Source organism: Conger conger, chromosome 13 (genome assembly GCF_963514075.1).
Source record: "Conger conger chromosome 13, fConCon1.1, whole genome shotgun sequence".
Lineage (NCBI taxonomy): Eukaryota > Metazoa > Chordata > Actinopteri > Anguilliformes > Congridae > Conger > Conger conger.
This window is the reverse complement of record NC_083772.1, coordinates 7,564,256-7,585,797: the sequence shown is the minus strand read 5'-3', so window position 1 is coordinate 7,585,797 and position 21,542 is coordinate 7,564,256. Positions and strand designations below refer to the sequence as shown.

Sequence of the window (21,542 nt, the reverse complement as noted above, 5' to 3'; positions counted from 1 at the left end):
ATACAAAAAAGGAAGACGCGATAAGGCTGTCTCCACAAGTGTGCACACAGTGAGAAATGGAAAAATATGAGAAAATAAAAGTGGTGGGAAGAGGAGCTTTTGGGTAAAAATTCAATCTCCTTACTTTGTACTTTTAAGTGAAGCTTTTAATTTATCTCAATATTTAACGAAGCTATTTAGAAGCCTATTAGAGTTATCTAAATTAGCTAACATTATACGTTACAAAACTTTGCCGTTGGGCCGTAACGTTAATCTAACTGCAGCGGCGGTGACCAGTTGGTTGGATGATTTACTTGTTAGCTAGCCAGCATCAGGCTGTCGGCAATATTTCAGATTTACGATATAAATTATCTTTACTGCCTATTTAGCAAACTTTAACCACGCAAAAAATGCAATCTCGTTAGCTAGTTAGCTGGTTAGTTTGCTACAGCTACTATATTTAAAGGAACTTGCAAAATTAAGCATCTTGCTAATCTTCAAGATACCTAGACTGTTTTTTTCATATGAATAACGTAATTTATTCATTTATAGAAAAGTATTTACTTTAAAGACAGAATTTAACTTAGACAATGCTGTTTTCTGTTGAATGCCAGTTTTTCAGTTTGACATTACTTTGATCCAGCTGACATCCACGGATAAAGGGTAAAGCTTAGATCCTCGGACCAACTGTTTATCAGTGTTCTTGTCAAAGTACCAACTACGATTCACAAAGCTAGAACTGTTCCTCCTTTTGATCCGAATTCATAACCCAGGCAGTTGATTGACCTTTTGTTTCAGAAAATTATACCAATTCAACTTCCACTGAAAGATAGTGGATTTTCTGTCAGATATATTACATTATACGTTCCCTGCGTAAGAGCTGAAGTTATGTTATTTTGTTTATGCATTCATACAATACTCTTGCTTCCAAAAGCATCAATGCCCAGTGGAAAAAAGTGTTGTGAATTTATTTACATAACACAAGGTAATACTTTTCCTACACTGTCTGGATTTTCAATCAAAACATTAAACATTATTATTTCAGAGGTCTATTAAGAAATCATTTATGTGTTATTAATATGCCATTGAAGCTATTTAAGAAGCCCTTGCTCTACTGTTGGGACCGAATGGTTTTATAACTTTTATAATGATTGACATTTTTACCTCATTTATGAAAAGAAATCTCTCTCTTTTTACTTTTTGGCATTACTGAGGTAGGACATTGCCTTCAGAAATTGTACTTAACGAGCTCTAAGCTAACCAATCGACTCCTGTGTGTGTGTGTGTGTGTGTGTGTGTGTGTGTGTGTGGGAGGCAGAATTGTTCACCTGTGCCGCAGACACAGCGATGGGGCCCTGGTGATTCTGAAGGAGATCCCGGTGGAGCAGATGACCCGAGATGAGCGTCTCTCTGCACAGAACGAATGCCAGGTGCTGAAGCTGCTCAATCACCCCAACATCATCGAGTACTACGAGAACTTCCTGGAGGACAAGGCCCTCATGATCGCTATGGAGTATGCGCCAGGTATTCATCAGCCTGAGCTCTCTCATGTCACTCTCTCTCTCAATTATCCTCACTCAGGAGTATGTAGGTCGGTGCTACTGGGGCATCAGCAACATTGACAGAACACAAGTCAAACCTGTTGTTAGAAGTTTCTGGCAATATTTCTATATTTCTGCACGTGAGTCGTTCCATGCCAGATCATTCACAACTGGGAAATTTTGCTTTTCAGCTGTTTATAGCTCGTCTTTCATTTTCTTAACCTAATACATATTTTAATTATTTGTATTATGGTATTATGGTTCTCATTCGCCTCATTCAATTTTCTCTAATTGAATCAAAATCAAGACAATTCAGCAATATTTGCTGTATTCAACAACTGATCTCAACCGTAATGTAACTCAGATCGCAAGGTCCCTAGAGCATTAAATTGTCAGTGTTTAATGTTTCAACTTCGACCTCAATCAGCCAGATGACCCTTGTGAGGATGTTTGATGGACTCTTCCCCTGTGTAGGTGGGACCTTGGCTGACTACATCCAGAAGCGCTGTAACTCCCTGCTGGATGAGGACACCATCATGCACTTCTTTGTGCAGATCCTCCTGGCGCTTTACCACGTACATAACAAGCTCATCCTGCACCGGGACCTCAAGACACAAAACATCCTGCTGGACAAACACCAGATGATCGTCAAGATTGGAGACTTTGGCATTTCCAAGATCCTTGTCAGCAAGAGTAAAGCCTACACTGTAAGCGTCAGCCGGCAGAGCCAACAGCCGCACTCATACTGCGGTCTGTCACTGTCGAACTGCTGCAATGTGGAGCCATTCTGCCCGTAACCAGCTTCTCCGTTGGCTCTCCCATGCACCTGCAGGTCGTGGGGACTCCGTGCTACATCTCCCCTGAGCTGTGTGAGGGAAAACCCTACAACCAGAAGAGTGATATCTGGGCTCTGGGCTGTGTGTTGTATGAATTAGCCAGCCTAAAGAGAGCTTTTGAAGCAGCGGTAAGGAAACTCCCACCTCGCATTTTATTCTCTGTCATGCGTTTATGCGGATATTTCATGTCTAAAATAGGATGGCAGTCAGTGGGTTTTTATAGGTGTTAAAAGCCTGCATGCATCAGCATTTTCTTCCTGGTTTTAGCATCTAAAATGCCCACAAAATGTTCGCAAAGGGCAGTGACATATGTTTTTTGAAAAGTCCCTTATCCTGCCCCCAGAGCCCCATTCTCCCTTCCCCTCCGCCTGTGGTTGGTTCTCTGATAATTATGTGAAAACCTTCATTGTCACATTGGAAATTGTTTTACCAACAGCTCAGAAAAATTGCAGTTAGACCCTAAAATATGCATACTCCTACCAAAATTGCATTCGTTTCACCTGAATCTGTGTGGAACACAGCTAGTAAGCAGGATGGTATCAAAATCTTGTCTCTTCTCCTTCCAGAACCTTCCTGCCCTGGTTCTGAAGATCATGAGCGGTACTTTCGCTCCGATCTCGGACCGGTACAGCCCACAGCTCAGGCAGCTGATTTTGAATATGCTGAATCTGGACCCATCCAATCGGCCGCAGCTGAGCGAGATCATGGCCCAGCCCATCTGCATTCGGCCTCTGCTCAACCTCTGCACCGACATCGGCAACGTCAAGATGCGCAGGTGATGGGTGTCTCGGTGGCGCAGCCTGCAGAGCACTGGCCGCATGCTCATCGCGAGCCGCGACGTCGGCGGTTCGAATCCGACCGTCCGACATTTGTCGCATGTCTTCCCCTCTCTCTCGCTCCCATTCTTCCTGTCTCTCTATACTATATACTGTCCAATAAAGCTGAAAAAATATCTTAAAAAAAAAAAAAAGATGCGCAGGTGATGAGCGTGGTCAAGGCTGGGGCTCCTGCTGCTGACAAGGGGTCTCATAACCCAGGTGTCACAGCCTGGAGATGGCTGTGATGGTCGCTGCTTGCACGTCTGGCTACATAGCTTGCTAGCTGTATCCTCAGGAATGTGATACATGCGTACCCTCACGGATGATGTCCATCATCTGGCTGATTGTCATTGTAAAAATTGTTACGATGTTTGATCCCAGGATCGAGAAGCCTCTGTCGACGGTGCAGGCGGGTGCTCATGGGAGACCGGGAGCTCGAATGCCCACCAGCAGATCCAGAGGTCAGTGCACATCTGCTGTTAAATGTATACCGCATTAATTGCAATTGAATTTTACCTAAATTATCTTTTGTATTCCTATCACTTTTATGCAGCAAACTGGTCTACAATGTACTGTAGCTACAATGCCGCAAGGAAGTGTTAGATGGGATTAGAGAGAGTCATTACTTAAAAGGAACTGAATTATTTCTGTCAGTTGTGTTGTTCCCTATGTTGTTTTGCATGCCTTACAGTGCTGTGGTGTTGTGTTACATGCTAACCAAGCTGTGCTGTTGTGTTACATGCTAACCAAGCTATGCTACTGTGTTACATGCTAACTGAGCTGTGCTACTGCGTTGCATGCTAACCAAGCTGTGGTGTTGTGTTACATGCTAACCAAGCTGTGCTGCTGTGTTGCATGCTAACTGAGCTGTGCTACTGCATTGCATGCTAACCAAGCTGTGCTGCTGTGTTGCATGCTAACTGAGCTGTGCTACTGCATTACATGCTAACTATCCTCTGACAGATGGGATGCTGGGTTTAGGCACAGGAACTATGGGACATCCTCTCCCCCTGTCGTCTGTCTACACCTGGGGAAGTGGCATCTCTGCACCCCTCCGCCTGCCCATGCTCAACACCCAGGTGCTGCAGGTGTCTCTGGGCCGGACACAGAAAATGGGCGTCACCAAATCCGGCCGCCTCATCACCTGGGAGGTCAGCGGTCACGCACTGATGAAAACTAAGAAATATGTATTATAGTGTTTATGTGCTTTTGTTCCCAGACAAGGGTTATCTTCAGATGCCATAGTGCTGAATTGCACGCTGTTTCCAGTAACTTAATTTAACTACTCTTATTATCTTGTGATGTTGTGAATAGCTCAGGCTTGCGATTATTTGTGTCAATTCCCTCATTGAATGGGTCAGGCCCCCTCCGTGGGGTGCGGAGAGCCCTCTCTTCCTGGGACAGTGGAGCACATGCAGCCACAGTTCATCTCCCGCTTCCTGGAGGGGCAGTCTGGTGTTACCATCAAATCAGTGTCCTGTGGGGACCTCTTCACCACCTGTATGACAGGTAGGCCAGTATTCACCTCTGTGTGTGTGCGTGCATGAGTGTGTGCATGTGGAAAGGTCCAGCGTTTAACAGGGTAAACATTACAGCAAGAGTTATTCAGAATGGGTCATACTACACAAATAAGGAAATGTTCACATTAACAAATCATCTCCTCAGCTGTATTGGCTGTCCATCCAGTCTTTGACAGTGTGGATTTTTAAAGCCTTACAATCATACATTTAGCTTGTAACCCAACTTATTTGGATCTCATACAGTAAGAACAGTACAGTAAGTGTACATCATGGTTTTGTTGGTGGTTTGTTTTGTTGTCATATTGCTCTTTTTTCAATATACAGACAGAGGCATTATAATGACATTTGGGAGTGGAAGCAATGGCTGCCTTGGACACGGAAACTTTAATGATGTTACCCAGGTATATTCTCAGCAGTACAGCAGCTCTGAATGCTCACAAAGAGAAGTGACATTGCTTACAGTCTGAGAGAAAGTCAGGCCTGTGGACTTCCTAATGTTTGTGTTTCTACAGCCGAAGATTGTGGAGGCGTTGCTGGGATATGAGCTGGTCCAGGTGTCCTGCGGGGCGTCACATGTCCTGGCCGTGACCAATGAGAGGGAGGTGTTCGCCTGGGGCAGAGGGGATAACGGTAACGGAGCAGCTTCATATGTTCTTGGGACTGTGGTGTTATGAAAACAGGCTCTTGGAGCGGTTTTTGACGCGCCTCTTCCTCTCCTGCGTCCCGCGCGACAGGTCGTCTGGGTCTGGGCAGCCAGGACCCGCACAACTCCCCGCAGCAGGTGTGTGTGCCGGCGGAGTTTGAGGCCCAGCGCGTGCTGTGCGGGGTGGACTGCTCCCTGATCATCAGCACACAGCGCAGCATCCTGGCCTGTGGCAGCAACAGGTGAGGAGCTCGGCCCGTTTCCCCTGCCCAGACTACATTACATTACATTATTGGCATTTTGACACTCTTATCCAGGAGGTCCTGTGTTCGAATCCCCGTCGGCCGGGGCCTCTCTGTGCGGAGTTTGTATGTTCTCCCCGTGTCTGCGTGGGTTTCCTCCGGGTACTCCGGTTTCCTCCCACAGTCCAAGGACATGCAGGTTAGGCTGATTGGAGAGTCTAAATTGCCCGTAGGTATGAGTGTGTGAGTGAATGGTGTGTGTGCCCTGCGATGGACCGGCGACCTGTCCAGGGTGTATTCCTGCCTTTCGCCCAATGTATGCTGGGATAGGCTCCAGCCCCCCTGCGACCCTGTTCAGGATAAGCGGGTTAGGATAATGAATGAATGAATGAATGAATATCTTATCCAGAGCGACGTACAGTTGATTAGACTAAGCAGGAGACAATCCTCCCCTAGAGCAATGCAGGGTTAAGGGCCTTACTCAAGGGCCCAACGGCTGTGTGGATCTTATTGTGGCTACACCAGGATTAGAACCACCGACCTTGGGTGTCCCAGTCATTTACCTTAACCAGTACGCTACAGACTAACGCCTTCCACCTTGATGCCTCATTGTAAATGGGTGCTTTTAGACCCTAATGTTAATTTAAATGGGGCAACATGGCTCAGGCAGTAAGAGCAGTCGTCTGGCAGTCGGAGGTTGCCGGTTCGATTCCCCGCCCGGGCTGTGTCGAAGTGTCCCTGAGCAAGACACCTAACCCCCAAATGCTCCTCACGAGCTGGTCGGTGCCTTGCATGGCAGCCAATCGCTGTTGGTGTGTGAATGGGTGAATGAGAAGCATCAATTGTACAGCGCTTTGGATAAAGGCGCTATATAAATTCCAACCATTTACCATTTAAATAGTGTAAAAACATGCCAGGCATTCAACTGGGGGCACTGAGGACCATATCAATTGAACGCATAAAGTTCTTCATAAAGCCTTTTTTGTTACCTTGTTTTATTTGATTAGTGAATACTTATTGCTATTATCTTTCCATTAGGTGACATTTGGTTTTTTTTTGGTTTTTTTAATCATGAGTGAATTAATCACTGAATTGTAATTCTGCATGCATCAGATTTAATAAGCTAGGTCTGGACAAGATTGATGGTACAGAGGAGCCGTCCAGCTCCAATCAGGTGGAAGAGGTGACCACCTTCAGCCCAGTCCGGTCAGCGCCACTGAATGTGGAGAAGATCGTTTACATTGACATTGGAACCTCCCACTCTGCTGGAGTGACAGGTGAGAGAGCAGCGGGGCTCCATTCCAGCATATCTCAGAAACAGCAGCACTGTGCACAACGCCACAGTCTGAACAGCAATGGAAGCTGTCCCACAGAAACTGGTTTCCCAGGGAAAAAAAAGGCCCCCTAAGTTACAATGTTCTTACCTCAAACATTGTTAATGCGAAGGATCTGTTTGCGTTATACGTCATGTGCGCACCATCTGATGGAGAATGCAATGTTTCTGATACACCTGTCAGAGCGTGACATATTTACCACTATCACTTTCAGTTTTTAAACAGAAACCACAGCCTAATTCCATGTGCATGCATTTTACAGTGAATGATGGACAGTTCCATATTAATTTAAAAACTTGTAATCAGGTAAGACAACCAACGCTTTCTTTCTCTCCAGCACCAGGGTTGGGGACCCCCGATTTATTAACTAAGTAACTGGTGACCTTGTCTGTAGTCGTAGCCGTATCAGTTCGCCCGTGTAAAGGACTTGCGTGGTTGTGTCTGTGTGTCCAGAGAAGGGCCAGTGCTTCACCTTCGGGAGTAACCAGCATGGCCAGCTGGGCTGCAGCCCCCGTAGGGCCAGCCGGGTGCCCTACCCCGTGCCAGGGCTGCAGGGCATCGTCATGGCCGCGTGCGGGGATGCCTTCACGTTGGCCATCAGCGCAGGTGAGCCTGCCTCAATGTGGCCCATCAGCTCAACAGAACAGGATGGGGGCGGCCTGTAGCGTAGTGGTTAAGGTACATGACTGGAACCCGCAAGGTTGTTGGTTCAATCCCCGGTGTAGCCACAGATCCGCACAGCCGTTGGGCCCTTGAGCAAGGCCCTTAACCCTGCATTACTCCAGGGGAGGATTGTCTCCTGCTTAGTCTAATCAACTGTATGTCGCTCTGGATAAGAGCGTCTGCCAAATGCCATTAATGTAATGTAATGTAATGTAATGGATGAGCTGACTAGCACCCTCCAAGAGCACAAAGTGTCTACAGGAATCATGTTACAGTCAAAAGAACGTGTGTCAGCACACTGATCTGCTCTTCTCTGGGATGTGGAAAAAAATAGCTCCCTGGTGGGTAATTAGTTCAGTGTGATGGAATTTTAGAATTTAAAAGTACTGTCCAAAATGGTATAATTTGGCCAGAGTAAATTCATAGTTTTGAATGAACTTCAATGGGAGACTTACGAAATGGCAATACCTCCAGTAACCACTGGCGTTTGCAAGCTTCAGGGAGAATGTCAAATCCTGATCCCTTTGTGGTGACCGCTCTGTTCTTCCTCATCTTCCTGTAGAGGGTGAGGTGTACACCTGGGGGAAAGGGGCCCGTGGCAGGCTGGGAAGGAAAGAGGAGGATTCTGGGATACCAAAGGCAGTGCAGCTGGAGGAAAGGCATCCTTACACTGTTATGTCTGTGGCCTGTTGTCATGGAAACACCCTCCTGGCCGTGAAACGTAATATTTTTATTATTATTAGTCGTTCACATTTTTTTTGCTGAACTAACTATTATTTGTATAGATTTATTTTCTTGCATTTTTTGCCCAATTTGCAATGCCATTGAACATTCAAAAAGGTCAATGTTAATAAAGAAAGTTACAGGAAACGGATATTACATTAAGAATGTGAGTACAGTACAGTATGAGCTGTCAAATTGTATCAATGAATCAACATTTGCCTAAATTGAGGCACAAGAAGCAACATTTAAAGTGAAAATGAAGAGCTTAGTCTGAAATATTTTATAATTGAATAGTGTGTGTTTATATGTTTTTTTTGTGTATCTGTTTATATATGTGTGTATATATCACTTCTCTTGTTCCCAGCTTTTATAGAGGAGTCGGTTGCCAGGTGATCCTCCATGCCACCAGCCCGAGCAGTCAGAGGAAAAGGACTGAGACAAGAGACGAGATGGATTCCTGTGAAGTTCCTCTAGGTACCTGTGTGTTGTTGGGCTATAGAGGACATACACAGTGATTGACTGCCATGCTGTCTGTCTGCCTTTGACATCTCCAAAATTTGGCAGAACAAATCTCGAATACATAATCACAGACGACGTGGACCTGCTCAGCCCATGCAAAAGCAGAAGACTGTGTCTCGTTCCCCGCCATGGAACTTTCCGGACTGTGTTTCCATCTCTGTCTGTATCAACACTAAAAAAACACAATGACTGTCCACACACCTTTTTAACAAGGACAAGGATACCCACTGCAAATCCACCCCTTTTCATGGTCTTTCTTCTAATTTATTCAAAGTCAATATTGCAGTTACCTTAATCACATCAATTTTTATTTCAGCAGCTGGGTGACGTTGAATGGAAAACTCAAGTAGCCTGTGGAAGGCTATTTTGTATCATATCTTAGGTTAGAAATACTGATAATATAAATATCACAGTGACTTATGTAACATACAAGTATAGGTACAAATGCTAAGTATGATTTAACTCCACAATATGTATTAATAATATTAAATCTAAATAATGAAATTGTCTCTGTAGCCCCACAGAAAAACATGAATAGGGTATATACAGTCTAACACTAGCCAGATAAACAAATCTCCTGCATCTTTGACTTACACTCAGTGAGCACTTTATTATGTAGACCTGTACACCAGCTTTAATCAAGTAAATGCATAAAATCACGCAGACGTGGTCAAGAGACCAAATGTGAGAATGGGGAAGAAATCTGATCGGAGTAACTTTGACCATGAAATGATTGTTGGTGCCAGACAGGGTGGTTTTAGTATCTGAGAAACTGCTAAAATTCCTGTGATTTTCACGCACAACAGTGTCTAGAGTTTGCAGAGAATGGTGCGAAAAACGAAAACATACAGTGAGCAGTGAGCAGCGGGTAGAAACATGAACACACAACAGGTAAAAACAGAAGACTTTAAGTCTAAAAAATAAGTATTAAATACCTAATAAAATGCTGAGCCTGAGTGTGTATGCAATAAAACATACAAATGATCTCTCATTTTCACTCATACTCAAATATAATATTTTTTTTCTAATATAGTAAAATATGCTCCTGCCAACTAGTGGGATCATTAGGTAAAGATTCATTTGTCATTAATTATCAGACTGTCAGCCCTCGGCTATCACTTTTGTAAATATGTGTGCAAAACTCAGTCTTTCTACTTTTATATTTTATCTCAAATTTGTAAAACCTCAGATATACAAACCCCATGGCTATGGACAGGCTAATCAGTTGAGCAACTTGTAAAATTGGACAAAGCATACGAGATCTCTACTGTCTCTACACAGTGACACTATCCACTGTGAGTGAATGTGGTTCCATGTGCAAACTATTTGTGTACACACTCACACACTCACTCACTCATTCACGTTCAGCAGGCTCAACATTCTCCATAAAGGGGAGCAAGTAACAGGCAAAGTATGGTTGATGATGCGTAAGAGTGGTGCTTTGCAAGAATGACACTGTGTCCTTGTTTAAAACTATCCTTGTGTGTAAACGTTATTGTATATGAATGAATGTTAAATAAAACATGTCTCCCTAACATTAATATCTGTTTTATTTTTCTTTCGTTTTAAAAAAAACTAAATGTAGTAAATTCCTCCAATCCCACCCGGATTTGGAATGTCCAGTTTGCAAACTATTTACAAGCATGATCATATATCATGTTTTTTAATGCATTTGTGCTCATAATAGACAAACAGCAGATTATAGTTATTGTATTATGCCTAGTTTTATCTCAGATAAAAGTAACTTGTGAATGCTGTTACTAGGTAGCTTGATCTTTATCTAAACCACAACTAGGTGTTGCCTCAGAAAGTAAATGAATACAGCAAGCAACCAAAAGTTAGGGCTGAAGTTTTTCTCAGTTTTGGTGACACTGTACAGAGATTGTGACATTTGGTAGTTAGAAAGTTTACCCAGCAAATTAAACATTTTAACTGATAGTACTATGAATATATGATTCATTGTGCATAATAGCTTTAAATTATTATTGTTACTCACCACTGCATTAATATTAATTATTTGTGGTATTTCAGCAGAAAGTGAGATGTGTGCACATGGTCGCTGAGTGTATGTATCGATGGTCTATTTGTATTGTAATATGTGCATCTTCTCATTTTCTACACCATCAATGGGGGAAGCCCAGCCGTTCCTTCGGCTGATCGAGTCTGATCATTGACGTTGGATTCATTTTGCCTGATTGTGCGACAGCGAGGGGGGCTGTGAGAATCGGCTGCTTACCAAGCAGCGAACATGGATCGGTTAGCTTCATATGGAAGTAAGTGTCTCTTAAGTGACGCAATTAGCTATAACGTTGTAATATGTCATATAGTTGGTTAGATAAGTTAGTTATGTTTACATATCATATTCTGAAATTGGAAATGTGTAACGTTAGAGCAAGCCATAGCTAGCCACCCAGCAAGCAAGCAAGCTAACATGCTCCACTCCACTGATGGTGAACACAGATGGCTACGTAAATTGCTAGATGGTTAGCTAGCTAGCTTGGAGCATACTTGACTAGTTTGGTAGCCAGCTACCTAGTTAGCGTTTTCAATTGAAAACGGAGGCTATTCCCGTGCCTAACGGTGGTCATCTGTTTTACGGTAGCATTAATGTTGTTAGTTGAGCGTGTTCACGCTATACGTAGCTTGTTAATTTAGCATGTGGGCAAGACTAACAGAAAGGCATAACTGGAGTGTGTGTTTACTTATGTCTGCTAACTCTAGCTACCTAGCTGTTGGCACTGAAATGCTGTGTGACAAAGACCCAAGACATAGCTATCTAACCTCAATTAGATGAATGATGAAGACAATTTCTTTCCCTGTGAATAAGGTAGCAGCTTTATGTATACCATTTTTTGTTTTGGATTCTAAATCGATGTAACAATGTTTTGCATCCTCTGTTAATGTTAATTAGTTAATTAATTTGGTAGCGAACTTAAGCGTGTTCACGCGGAGCAGCTCAGAAGTACGTTCATAAATACACAGTCCAGCTAAATACAGTTATTTAAATGATCTCAGATGACCCGTACGACAAGCCACCCTGCCGGGGTTGCTCATCCTACCTGACCGAGCCGTATATAAAATGCGCCGAGTGTGGTCCCACGCCGTTCCTTCTCTGCCTACAGGTTTGTTTCTTGTCTGTTTCAGTCCCGTTTCCATTTTTGATCCTATCTCATGCACATTTTGGTTAGTAACATTTTAAATGTGCAATCGCAGGACATTATACCTGTCCTTTTAATCTAAAATAAACTTTGCAACTATCACCGGTGTCTATGAGCTTGGTTTGTACCTGAATGTGTAGCTATAGTATGAACATATGGATATGGAGGTTAACGCATCTTTTTATTCTTCAGTGTTTTACCAGAGGGTTTGAGTACAAGAAGCACCAAAGTGACCACAGATATGAAATTATGGTAAGAATAATACTGAAAACAAATGTATTGGCAAGGCTTCACCAGTCATTGGGGACTAGGGTAGGTTTATAGTGTAAAAGCTCATTTGTGTGGGGCAAAATTCAGGGGCCCTGAGGTTAATCTGTATGCTATCCCTTGGTGATGAATGCGTTTATTTGTTTGTTCTTTCAGTGATCTCATCTCGGGTATTGGTTTGTTGTTGATGTATTTGCGCTGTTTTAGCTCCTGTTTTTCATTCACCTCCCAGTTTGGAGTGGAAACATGTTTATAGCCATATGGCCCCCTATCTCCATTCAGGAGTGGAGAGATTAGTGCATGCTTTTCCTGTAAATATCTTCAAATGGGACTCTCCTGCATTGGGTGCCTTTGGCCTTGGTATTCTTTGCCAGTTGGGGTCCAAAGGAAAGCTGCTCATTATCCTTGCTATGTATATATTTGGACATGGAATTTGTGTTGGTGGAATTCTGGGTGGGGCAGCCTGTAGCGTAGTGGTTAAGGTCCATGACTGGGACCCGCAAGGTCGGTCCCCAGTGTAGCCACAATACACAGCCACAGCTGTTGGGCCTTTGAGCGAGGCCCTTAACCCTGCATTGCTCCAGGGGAGGATTGGCTTAGTCTAATCAACTGTACGTCGCTTTGGATAAGAGCCGAATGACATGTAACGCCATGTAATGGTCTGTCTCCTGCAGACCTCAGATTTCCCTGTGCTGGAGCCTGGCTGGACGGCACAGGAGGAGATGGCTTTACTGGAGGCAGTGATGGATTGTGGCTTTGGGAACTGGTCAGTGCCAACCTGCACACACTCCTGCACCTGCACACACTTCTGCACCTATGTGCACACCTGTACCTGTGTACACTCCTGCACCCGTGTGCACTCCTGCACCCGTGTGCACTCCTGCACCCGTGTGCACTCCTGCACCCGTGTACACACCTGCACCCGTGTACACACCTGCACATGCATCAATTATTATTAACAGCTAGTGCTGCAACATAATTTGGTGGTTATGTTGATTTGATTGGTGTTCTTTAAGAATATAAACCCTGTGGTTTTTTGTTTCATGTTTTGCGTTTTCTTCTCCAGATAAAGCTATAGGTGGTGTGGCTCATCTCATAAAATGTTGTTGGTTTGCTGAGGATGGTAGAAATTGTCGGAAAACAATTAGATGTCTGTGCCAGTTATAATTATCATACCTGTATATAAAAAAAATATGATTTAATATACTGTGAAGGAGCCAAATTAACCCAAATCCATTGTTCCATAACTAAAGAGCATCACTGTGTCCTGTGCAGGCAGGACGTGGCCTATCAGATGCGCACCAAGAGCAAGGAGGAGTGCGAGGGACACTACATGAAGAACTTCATCAACAACCCGCTCTTCTCCTCCACGCTGCTGGGCCTACGGCAGATGGAGGCTCGCACTGCTGACACGGCCATCCCCTTCAAACGTGCGACCTCACTCTCCTGCTCTTCGCTCCTGTTAGCCTTTTCATCTCCTTTCTTTTCCACCTGAACCTCCATTTCAAATGGGGAAAAAATGTGCTTGCAAACATCTCCTATACTTGTAGCTTGTAATTTGTAGCTGTTTCCATATCCACAGTCTGTAGTGACAGTCCATCACTCAGTCTCACTTTAAGAATGTAAACTCTTCTACCAAGAAAGTTGATAGGCTTCCTTTCAGTCATTTGTTGAATACTATCAGGCTGTTCTGACAACTGCTGCGTATTAATCAAAGGGACAGCGAATCATAGATGAAGATGGTTTTAATATGCCAAAGAGTTGGATAAATTGTAAAGTGCCGTTTACATGTGCTTTGAACTGCTTCCGTATCCGTTTTTCCGACAGCCACTGACGACCCCCCCAGACCGGCTTTTGACTCTGTGCTGTCGCGAGACATGGCGGGGTACATGCCTGCAAGAGCAGACTTCATGGAGGTGAGCAATCAGGATGATTTCATGCCACAGAACAGGATGTATACACCCTGTTTATCCTGTCTTTATATGGGGTCCACAACTCTGTTCTCTCTCTCTCTCTCTCTCTCTCTGTCTGTCTTCTGCTCCTCTGCCAGGAATTTGACAACTACGCGGAATGGGATTTGAAAGACATTGATTTTGTGGATGACGACTCTGATATTCTGCACGGTAACCCAGAGGGAACTGGCTCAGACAGGAAGCAGGCTTACTGCTGTGTGCAACGCATCTGAATAGTTATTCTTAATCATTTGTCTGCTTGTCAAAGGCTCTAATTGTAGGTACAAAAACTGGTACAATGTGCAGTACAATTTGCAATGGTTGTAGGGTACTGACTATGTTGATATGGAAGTGGGAAGTGTTGTTTTACAAGTGAACCATTTTTTCTTTTTTCTTCTTCCCTAGCCCTAAAGATTGCAGTTGTTGATATTTACCACTCCAGATTGAAGGAGAGACAGCGCAGGAAGAAGTGAGTTTAAATTACTCTGCACCTTCTGTTAATAACTGTATAATACAAGCAGAAGAATATACTCAGTCGCCACTTCATAAGGTGCTAGTTACTGCTCCATCGAAGAACCATCCTTGGTTTTTCTTAAGAAAGCAAAACGTGACCTTTCAAGCTTGACAGGCTTGTAGCTTGAAAGGTCATGTTTTGTTTTGTTGAGAAAAACACTTCTCTTTGGTGCAATAGACAGTGTGTGGACTCCACTTTATGCATTATGATTTATTTCATGTCTGGTATATGTTGACATTTCGGATGTGTGTTTGTATTATTTTTCAAGTATTTACTTTTCTGTCAACTAGTGTTCAGCTAAACATCTGGCTGCTTTAAACACAAGCCAAACTAACATTAATATTTGTTGTACATTGCTTTCGTCGGTAGACCGTGTTGTCTAGCTTAATCCTTCCGAAATGGTCATGTCACGTGTAAACAGAGTGGAGTTGACGCAGCGTTGTTCCAAATAGGAGACTTGCGTGTTAATCTTAGGTGTAATGAAACCCGGCAATGTTCCGGGTTCCATGCCTAACCCAGATAATCAAATCCGGCAACGTTTCGGGTTCCGTGTGAGAAAGTGGCTGGGCTGACTGCTCTGTCCTGTTCCAGAATCATCCGGGATCATGGATTAATCCACTTGAGAAAGTTTCAGAGTGAGTGTTCCAGCTGTGTGTGTGCGCGCAATTCTGTCGATATGTTTTTGCGCCCGTGTTAGAGCGGCACTGCCTGTAATGACTGGGGGATTGATTTCGGCTGTGTATTTGTGCTCCAGTGCTTGAGCGACGCTACCCCAAGCAGGTGCAGGATCTGTATGAGACCATGAGACGCTTCGCCAGGGTAGTAGGACCCGTCGAACACGACAAGTTCATCGAGAGCCATGCATGTGAGTGTACGGCACGCATGCACGCACACGCGCATAGTTTTCAGCTTTACGTAACCTTGGAGACTGCTTCACTGCACACTACATTTCCCAGTATGCTGTGCTGTGGAGGTCGCTCATGGGCTGTTTCTCTTGCAGTAGAGTTTGAACTGAGGCGGGAGATCCAGAGACTTCAGGAGTACCGGACAGCAGGAATCCAGTCCTTCTGCAGTGAGTCCACGCCATACTAATGGTGCTGATGACAGCCTCTCTGTTAAATAGCAGTAGGCACCGGTATATCTCTGCTGAATAACTAATAATGCAATAATATCTCTGTAAAAGAGAACTACAGAAAAATATAAACTTAAAATAGGTAATAATAATTATTTCTGGGCCTCCATCTGAATTCAGCCAGGATTTAGGTTTTGCGGGCTTATTTTCTATTTTTCCTCATGGCAGTCGTTATGTATTAAACGGAATAAAACTTTTTTTCACGCTGAAATGTTTCAATCACGATGCTAACTGGTTATTCAGTTTGAAAGCTTTAAAATTCACGGTCCCGTCTGTGTAACCTAATTTAAGATGCCATTGCTTTAGCGACGACAATACCTTGTTTTGTAACCTGGGTGGCGAATCAATGGACCTCAATGCATATATTCGTAGACAAGGTGTTATTATTGCACTTCTTTTTTATGATCTTCTGTCTGAGGTAAGCACAAGAAAGGCAGGTTGAGAGAGAGATGTAGGGGGAGAAGTGCAAACATGGTAAAAACAATCTTTTCAGCAATCTTTTCACTGCGTTAGCTTCTGTAACATTCCGTTAGTAATATTTGGAGTAATTCTGACTCTTGGAAAACAAACCTCAAAGGGTTACCTTTCAGAAGTGACCAGGATTATGCCTGGAGTCAAAAGAATTGAAAAATTGCAACCATTCTATTTTGGGTATGTCATTTTATAGCTTGTGCCAAGTAAAGGGGCAATATTAAGGGGTTAACACAGGGGTCTAAATATGTTCCAAAATGGTTGCCAGTTTGGGGGTTTAACACTTGCATGATTGTATGCAAGCATATTAATGAAATGGCTGTTGCTGAAGTGTGTGTCTGTGTTACAGGTGTTAATGTGTATAAGCGTGTCTGTGTTACAGGTGTTAATGTGTATAAGCGTGTGTCTGTGTTACAGGTGTTAATGTGTATAAGCGTGTCTGTGTTACAGGTGTTAATGTGTATAAGCGTGTGTCTGTGTTACAGGTGTTAATGTGTATAAGTGTGTGTCTGTATTACAGGTGTTAATGTGTATAAGCGTGTGACTGTGTTACAGGTGTTAATGTGTATAAGTGTGTGTCTGTGTTACAGGTGTTAATGTGTATAAGCGTGTGACTGTGTTACAGGTGTTAATGTGTATAAGCGTGTGACTGTGTTACAGGTGTTAATGTGTATAAGCGTGTGTCTGTATTACAGGTGTTAATGTGTATAAGCGTGTGACTGTGTTGCAGGCGTTAATGTGTATAAGCGTGTGTCTGTTACAGGTGTTAATGTGCATAAGCGTGTGTCTGTTGCAGGTGTTAATGTGTATAAGCGTGTGTCTGTGTTGCAGGTGTTAATGTGTATAAGCGTGTGACTGTGTTGCAGGCGTTAATGTGTATAAGCGTGTGTCTGTTACAGGTGTTAATGTGCATAAGCGTGTGTCTGTTGCAGGTGTTAATGTGTATAAGCGTGTGTCTGTGTTGCAGGTGCGAAGGTGTATAAGCGTGTGACTGTTACAGGTGTTAATGTGTATAAGCGTGTGTCTGTTACAGGTGTTAATGTGTATAAGCGTGTGTCTGTGTTACAGGTGTTAATGTGTATAAGCGTGTGACTGTGTTACAGGTGTTAATGTGTATAAGCGTGTGACTGTGTTACAGGTGTTAATGTGTATAAGCGTGTGACTGTGTTACAGGTGTTAATGTGTATAAGCGTGTGACTGTGTTACAGGTGTTAATGTGTATAAGCGTGTGTCTGTGTTGCAGGTGCGAAGGTGTATGAGCGTGTGAAGCGTGTTCGGGAGGATGAACGCAGGAAGAGGAGCATGCTGTGCGATGTTCTTCAGCTGATCCAGGATGGCCGTGCCTGCCAGCAGTGGCTGCACAAACAGGCTGCTATGTAAGCCCTTACCCACAATTCAATTCAAAACAAAACCGAAACTTGGATCTATAGTGAACACTTGATTATTTATTAGACTTAAATATGGGTAAAAATAAAATATTTAACTTAGTGCTTCATGTACACATTCAAGTCTGAGTATTTTTTACTGTGTTTTTACCATGGTAACACAAGGCATTTGTCTCCTCAGTGATGCAGGGATCACGCCCGTGGTCACCACCATCACCACATCCGGTAAGGCTCTCCCTCTCCCCGGTTTTGCGGTTTCTCGCAGGTTAAGTGATCCTGTTCGATGGCTTAAGCAGCAGATGCATTCCATATGGATCGTTCTTAATCATGTGACAGTTTCCTCGATGACATGTTGGACGCCGAGCAGCCATAGCAACCCATTGATTGTTTTTTATGGCCAAACACTAGGCCTTGTTGAGATGGCATCCATTAAAAATTATTACGATGGTGCCCTGTCAATATCAGTTTTCATATGAAGGTTTGGTTGGTTGACCTGTAAAGGAAGAAAACTAATATCTAAGAGGGGAACTTCACTCGTGCAGCAACCCTCTGCGTGTCGTCTGAAGGACTGGGTTGCACCCGTTGCACTTTCACTGTAGGTCACTGTGGGTTTATATTCTCCATTTCGCAGCGTCAGGCCGGAGAAGCGCACCCCCTCTGAACCTGACCGGCTTGCCTGGCACGGACAAACTCAACGACCGGGAGAAGGAGGTACGGCGAACGTTCGGCTTTCCTTCACAGTCGAGTAGATCAGGGGCTTTCATTCAAACCGTAATGGCCGTTATTTAGAGACGGTTGTAATGTGGAACGAGCGATAGCTTACCCTAAGGGAACCCCCGTTGTAGAAGCACACGGTTTGGGCCGTGTCATTGCGGCCTTGTTTGCATGCGATTGGCTGAGCTGTGCGGGCTAACGGGCCGTGTGTGGTTGCAGCTGTGTCAGGTGGTCCGGCTGGTCCCGGGGGCCTACCTGGAGTACAAGCAGGCCCTGCTGAACGAGAGCCGCCGGCAGGGGGGCCTGCGGCTGGCCCAGGCACGGGCCCTCATCAAGATCGACGTCAACAAGACCCGCAAGATCTACGACTTCCTCATCAAGGAAGGGTACATCAACAAGGCCTAGACCGGCGCCGCGCCCATTCCTGACCCGCCCACCAAACCTGCAGGGACATCGTCGAGGAAAAGCACCCAGCCAGACTGGTGGTGCTGGTGATACTGGTCATACTGGTCATACTGGTGATACTGCTGATATTGCTGGGTGGAAGGTGTGCTCGGACTGCATTTGAGGGACCTGGAACTGAAAGCACTGCCTCAGAACCCATCTGCAAGTGGAGGGGGTGGGGGTTGGGGGTTGGGGCAGGGGGGGATTAGAGATTGTTGTCCTTGCAGTTGAATCAAGATGTGGTAGATTGATGCGGTGATTGGCAATTGGCCAAATAGGATTATTTAACAAAGTAACAATACAAATAAAAAAATATTCTGTTACCCAGCTTAATAACTACTACAACCACAAGCCAGAAGCCACGCAAAATGGTATGGTTATTGGTACGTATGTAAGGACTGTTACCATTATGAGGTTATGTGTTTTTGTCACACTGTCTTGGTCACTCGTAAACGTGACCCTACATATTTCAAGCTTATGTGAAATTCTTGTGAGAATGCACAGTCCTGTAATAACTTAATACTCTGACCGTTGGGCCTTCCTCAATCATGTTAGTTGAAGAGGCAAAATGTCAGAAAAGTCAAGACTGCTGTCAATTCAAAACATCAGATATGAGTTCTCAACATTTTTCACAAACTTGGAAAGCTAGCAGTCAAATACAGTATATTCACAGAGCGCACAAACAGAAGAATTCACACGTACAGGTATGAAAGATCTGTTGCAGCTGAAGAGGAGCACCCTGCGTCTGTACATGGTACCCTGTGGAACTTCTACAGCCACTGTATACATATAATGTTAAAATAATACCAGTATATGAACTGGATTTTATTTCTAACATATACATGTAATTCATGTTTCAATGGATGGGCCCCATTGTATAATCCAACTCACCCATTTTCAGTATTTTGTGCAGCCTCCATTAGGAAGCGTAATAGCACTGGACCTTTTACTATGTCTTAATGGAAACCATATTGGGAGGGATTATTCCTTACAGAATCTTGCATATCTTTTGGTCTGGATTCATTAACACCAGTGTCCCTGTCCAGAGAATCAGGTGGCTATTGCAAATTTGATTTTGTGTTAGATAAACCATTTGTGAATATTGATGTGTGCTTGGTGGTAATTGTCTACCTTGGAAGATCTATTTGCAGCTAAGGTTCATCCTCCTGGTAGAGGCAACAACCTTTTACTTTAGTCATGAGGTTCGTCTCTGCATAGTACAGCATATGCATGCATCTTTCTGCTGGTTAAAGCGGTGTCGTGTAGCAAACTAAACTTCTCAAAACCATTCAGACAGATTTTGTTGGTATGGAAGTGGTGTCTAATTGCACATGTGGAGATTTGTCGATGCAAAGTTCTGCAATTTTGCAACTGGACCCAACTGTGGACTTTTGGGTGCATCCCATGTGTCTAGTGTATGTGGGGGTACGGCAGATGTGTCAGGCAGGGTTACCTCTGCATTTAAACCTTGTCATTATTCCTGTAAAACTAGTATGTGGTATATCTACCATATTTATTCATGTTTATTAAATGGAGATGATTCTCATCCATCTAAAAGGAAATATGTAGGATTTCTTCATTTGATCTTTGGAGGCAAGACAATACACGTTAGATTTCCCATACATAAAGAAAGGGACATATTCAGGTTTATCCTTTTTTTACTTTGTGGAGGGAAGACTATAGTCTTATGTATTTTTGTCTTGTAATGTCTTCAAATGTACAGTATTGTGCAGAAGTCTTAGACACCCTAGACTTTATTATGTATATATGTTTATTTTTGTGTGTGTGTTAGTATAAAAGACCACATTTGAGACTTCCGAATATTCATTTTCCAAAAGATTAAATTTTACAGAGACATTTTTGTATTTGATTAAAAAAAGTAACATATTACTGTAAGCCATTGACTACTTTATACATAAAAACTTGATCAAGGCTGTCTGAGATCTGAAGAAAGGAGCCAACCAAAGTCTGCAGAATACTGTGGCAAGTTTGGGGTGACACGGTTCAGGCAGTAAGTGCAGTCGTCTGGCAGTCGGAGGGTTGCCGGTTTGATCCCCCGCCTGGGCTGTGTCAAAGTGTCCCTGAGCAAGACACCTAACCCCCCAAATACTCCTGACGAGCTGGTCGGCGCCTTGCATGGCAGCCAATTGCCGTTGGTGTGTGTGTGTATGAATGGGTGAATGAGAAGCATCAATTGTACAGCGCTTTGGATAAAGGCGCTATATAAATCCCTACCAAGTTCTCCAACATGCTTGGAACAACCTCCCTGCTGATAGTCCTAGCCAATGCTGTCCTGCAGTTCTGTCTCGGAGAAGTGATGCAGTTTTAACGCCAAAGTGTGGTCACAAAAAATACTGATTTGATTCAGTTTTTAACTATTCTGCCAAATTACTAAAATGTAATGTAAAATGTATAGTACGTTTATTTAGGACCTTTCATTGAATCATTTTTGAATCATCTATACAGAATGTTATACAGGTGCCTAAGACTTTTGCACTGTAGTGTATATATATTTTCTATACTCTGAAGTTAATACTGGAACAATTATGACAGTACACATTTCAGCTATACCAAGATTAATATTTATTATGACAACAAAGCTCACAAAATGCTGTCTGTGAAAGGGAAATTATTATTATAAGAGGTTGGCCAAATGAGCACTTTAAAAAAAAGAACGCATACAAGGG

General features: G+C 43.5%; 2 protein-coding genes across 5 annotated transcripts; both read left to right on the top strand.

Moving 5' to 3' along the window:
- Positions 1-4: 4 nt before the first annotated feature.
- On the top strand, positions 5-10,359 carry nek8 (NIMA-related kinase 8). Of its 2 annotated transcripts, none has more exons than XM_061217703.1 (15): positions 5-103; positions 1,298-1,503; positions 1,995-2,227; positions 2,353-2,484; positions 2,923-3,131; positions 3,556-3,635; positions 4,156-4,325; positions 4,536-4,683; positions 5,019-5,095; positions 5,207-5,324; positions 5,429-5,579; positions 6,693-6,856; positions 7,367-7,519; positions 8,139-8,297; positions 8,664-10,359. In XM_061217703.1, exons 1-15 carry the CDS (start codon positions 57-59, stop codon positions 8,690-8,692), a joined length of 2,076 nt encoding a protein of 691 aa, XP_061073687.1. In that variant the 5' UTR covers positions 5-56; the 3' UTR covers positions 8,693-10,359. The 2 variants fall into 2 exon arrangements, with proteins under 2 accessions (XP_061073687.1, XP_061073686.1); XM_061217702.1 differs by having other exon boundaries at positions 4,138-4,325.
- Positions 10,360-10,942: 583 nt separating this feature from the next.
- Positions 10,943-19,021, top strand: tada2a (transcriptional adaptor 2A). 3 transcript variants are annotated; one of them, XM_061217667.1, is made up of 16 exons: positions 10,980-11,091; positions 11,540-11,645; positions 11,834-11,940; positions 12,169-12,228; positions 12,918-13,009; positions 13,519-13,673; positions 14,071-14,159; positions 14,294-14,366; positions 14,601-14,664; positions 15,301-15,344; positions 15,464-15,574; positions 15,710-15,781; positions 17,556-17,688; positions 17,879-17,922; positions 18,329-18,408; positions 18,631-19,021. In XM_061217667.1, exons 4-16 carry the CDS (start codon positions 12,226-12,228, stop codon positions 18,814-18,816), a joined length of 1,146 nt encoding a protein of 381 aa, XP_061073651.1. In that variant the 5' UTR covers positions 10,980-11,091; positions 11,540-11,645; positions 11,834-11,940; positions 12,169-12,225; the 3' UTR covers positions 18,817-19,021. The 3 variants fall into 3 exon arrangements, with proteins under 3 accessions (XP_061073649.1, XP_061073651.1, XP_061073650.1); XM_061217665.1 differs by lacking the exon at positions 11,540-11,645 and having other exon boundaries at positions 10,943-11,091; XM_061217666.1 differs by lacking the exons at positions 11,540-11,645; positions 11,834-11,940 and having other exon boundaries at positions 10,982-11,091.
- The last annotated feature ends 2,521 nt before the right edge of the window (positions 19,022-21,542 follow it).